At 41.6% G+C, this 3,066-nt stretch overlaps 1 protein-coding gene across 1 annotated transcript; it reads left to right on the top strand.

Moving 5' to 3' along the window:
* Window positions 1-558: 558 nt before the first annotated feature.
* Window positions 559-1,203, top strand: T265_01975 (hypothetical protein; the record flags this gene model as incomplete). The annotated part of the gene is made up of 1 exon (XM_009166113.1): window positions 559-1,203. One exon carries the CDS (start codon window positions 559-561, stop codon window positions 1,201-1,203), a length of 645 nt encoding a protein of 214 aa, XP_009164377.1.
* Window positions 1,204-3,066: the final 1,863 nt, after the last annotated feature.

Raw genomic sequence — 3,066 nt, forward strand, 5'->3', positions numbered from 1 at the left:
ACATCTTGCTCTTTGTGGCGAAGGTTAGAACGTTTCAAATTGGCGCTCACACTCTGGCTTCAAATTGCTTGGAGCAAATGAGAAAACAACTAGTTCATCCAACATTTCTATTAGATCTTGTCAGAGTTCCACCAGTTACACCTAACTGAGAAAAATGAGCAACACAGTTGAGTTCCATGTTTTTTCCTTAAGTTTGGAAGAGAAAGAACACTTTCATGCGAGCTGGCGGCAACATGGAAACAATGAGTTTTGACTGTGCACCTACACCTTCTGTCTCTCAAATACACCAGGCATGCAAACAGCGGGTCACCAAAAAAGACGTCAGTACATGGGACATTAAACAGCTACTGCAATTTAGCCGCCTAACTATGCAGCAAAATAAAGTAGTAGCGCACCTAGATCTTTTTCTTTCAAAGGCTATATATCACTTGAACCAGCGACCTGCATTCGTCTTCACGGGTTTTTGGACGGTCTTCTTCACCTCAACGAATTGTTGTTCCGAAGAGCTTTCTCAAAGCAACCAACCGGTTAGAATTCCTGCAAAGTCGCATATTTCAAATGGAACACATACTGCATGTCACACTCCCAGAAGCAACTGCACGTGCTGGAAAGGAGATTGATCAGCTGACCGTCATAATGGATATGCAAGGCCTTGGATTAAAACACCTATCGCCATCATGGCTCTCTCTTGTCGGCGAAGCAGTGACTGTCATTGAATCAAATTACCCGGAAGTCTTGGGAGCCTGTTTCGTCATCAATGCCCCACCCCTTTTCAGCAGGCTGTACAGCCTCGTCAAACCACTTCTCAGTAAAGCTACACAAGAAAAAGTGCAGGTTTTGGACTCGAACTATCCAGAAACGCTTCTTCAACACTGTGACGCAGAATCTCTGCCAGCGGTCTACGGTGGCAGTTTGATTGACCCTGATGGAGACCCAAGCTGTCCTTCCCGAATCTGTTGGGCCGGCCCCGTTCCAGATTCCCAAATAAACCAATCCAAACAGCCTCACGCACCGCCCCCTGTGATTCGTGTAGCATTATCACGGTCAGCAAGTGCTCAATCGTTGGGTTCGTCTGAACAATTTTCCGTTGTTGAGGTAGCTCGCGGTGGACAACGTGATATTCCAGTTGGATTTCTGCCGGTCGGTGTCGAGTTGAGCTGGTGTGTAGTCGTCTTTGCGAAGTCATTTTTAAGTTGTTTGTGATGGATTTACGTGCTTCTGTAATTAAAATTCATTTGATTCTAATTGTAATAATTATCTCTTGATTTTATGTATCGGATTGAAATTGGAAAATTTCGGCGTTTGTTTACCTCAAATAATTTTTCCCTCATTTAAAAACAAGGGATTTTGCCTCTTGTGATTCAGCATGTAGCTAAATTTCTCCTTTTTTGAACAGAGAAGGAACTTGAAAGGCAAAGATTTAGTTTATTTACATGCTTTCCAACTAAATTTCGTTAGCTTTACCCCAGTGGATATGTTGGCACCCATAAAACAGATGCCAGTTCCACTGTGAGTAACTCCAAACGCAGCTGTGTAGTGTGCACAATCATCTGTACACCTAAAGTGTAGTATGCAGGAAATGAATGAACGATAAGTGAAATTGTGGGAGCAGGTGCGAAAAATCTGGAACAAATGCGAACGTTTGCCCAGGGCAAAATTTTTGGAACACGCATGTCGGCATTGGTGTACATGAATCAGCTTATTCTTCTGCAAATGCGACTACGACCATTCGAAGCTTCCTTGAGCAAAACCCGTGAATTCGCAGCTAGACAGAATGTCGGCCTCTTGTAACTTAGAGCCAAATATCAATCATCCAAGGCTTTTATTGTGGTAGTATGGAATTTGATATTGCCAGCCCATGTTACCCAGAACAAGAGGTCTCCACTCGCCAATGTGCCAAAGGTCTGTCAAAGTTCAGTCATAGCAATTACCATGGGTATAGACTGAACTAATGTTAATGAAGTTAAATTGATAATGGTCTTGTTAAGAAATAGGTTGCAGAAGACCACAATATGCAAAAGCAGTTGAGATTTCTTGATGTTTTAGTCGATTTGAGGTCATACATGTAATTTTTATGCACACTATGCCCAAAGACCTAGTTTTTGGTGAATAGGACCATACGTATTTGACTTTGGAGTAGGAAATTTCTTGCCTCTTAGCTAATTCTTTCGTTTGAGTGAATCTGTTGAGCAAAAGACGTTCTTCGGTAGCCTGGAAAATGGAAACTACCTTTCCTCTAAGATCCCCGGAATTCTTCAACTTTCTGACCAGACAGCTCGCAAAGTTCCCGCATCCAATGGTCATACGCTTAACCCACCGGAGTTCTCCTATGTTGCTATGTTTTACTAATAATTTTAGGCTACACCACGAAGCATTTACTGATAAACCGACGCATTAATACTGTAACAGTACTGTAACTGTATCGGGCCTTAAAACAGACTAAACTTATTTCGTTTCTAAAGCTAATTCGTCAGACTTAACGACTGATTGGCTTGTGTGAGTGTTATTTTCTTTTGTAATTTATATCCTGCACTCTATCGGGCACCCAAAGATCGAAATATTTCCAGACCTTTGTAATTGGTCGACGAAGTAGTTGTCATATTTCACTGGCTGAAATCCACAGGACCCAGTCCAATTTTCTCTCAGTTTTGTCTGGCTCTGCTAGTTTTAGTTATGTGTTATATAAATGTCCAGCAGAATCTGATGTACTGTTGCAAAGAATGGAAGCTTCTGTACTCGATGCACCAGACAGCGAGATTCAGGTGAATGTTTCAGACCCGTACATATTTTCATTAGTTGTACAAATTGTTTGCCACTAGTTAGACTGTTTTCGTCGATTGTCTGTCAGCAAGAACAGTTTTAAACAGTTGGCTAAACCTAATATTTTACTGTTTCGCAAGTTTCTACGTTAGCTGTAAATTATTTAAATTTTTATCAACACCCAAGCAGTGAGATGTGGTTGGCCTTGATTTGGCTGCTCACAACAGCTCACCACATGCGTGAACAGGAGAAGGAAGACCTTTTGCTTGATTCAACCAATAGAATTGATGGAATAATATTAGTCAT

This window comes from Opisthorchis viverrini, assembly GCF_000715545.1.
Source record: "Opisthorchis viverrini unplaced genomic scaffold opera_v5_22, whole genome shotgun sequence".
Classification (NCBI taxonomy): domain Eukaryota; kingdom Metazoa; phylum Platyhelminthes; class Trematoda; order Opisthorchiida; family Opisthorchiidae; genus Opisthorchis; species Opisthorchis viverrini.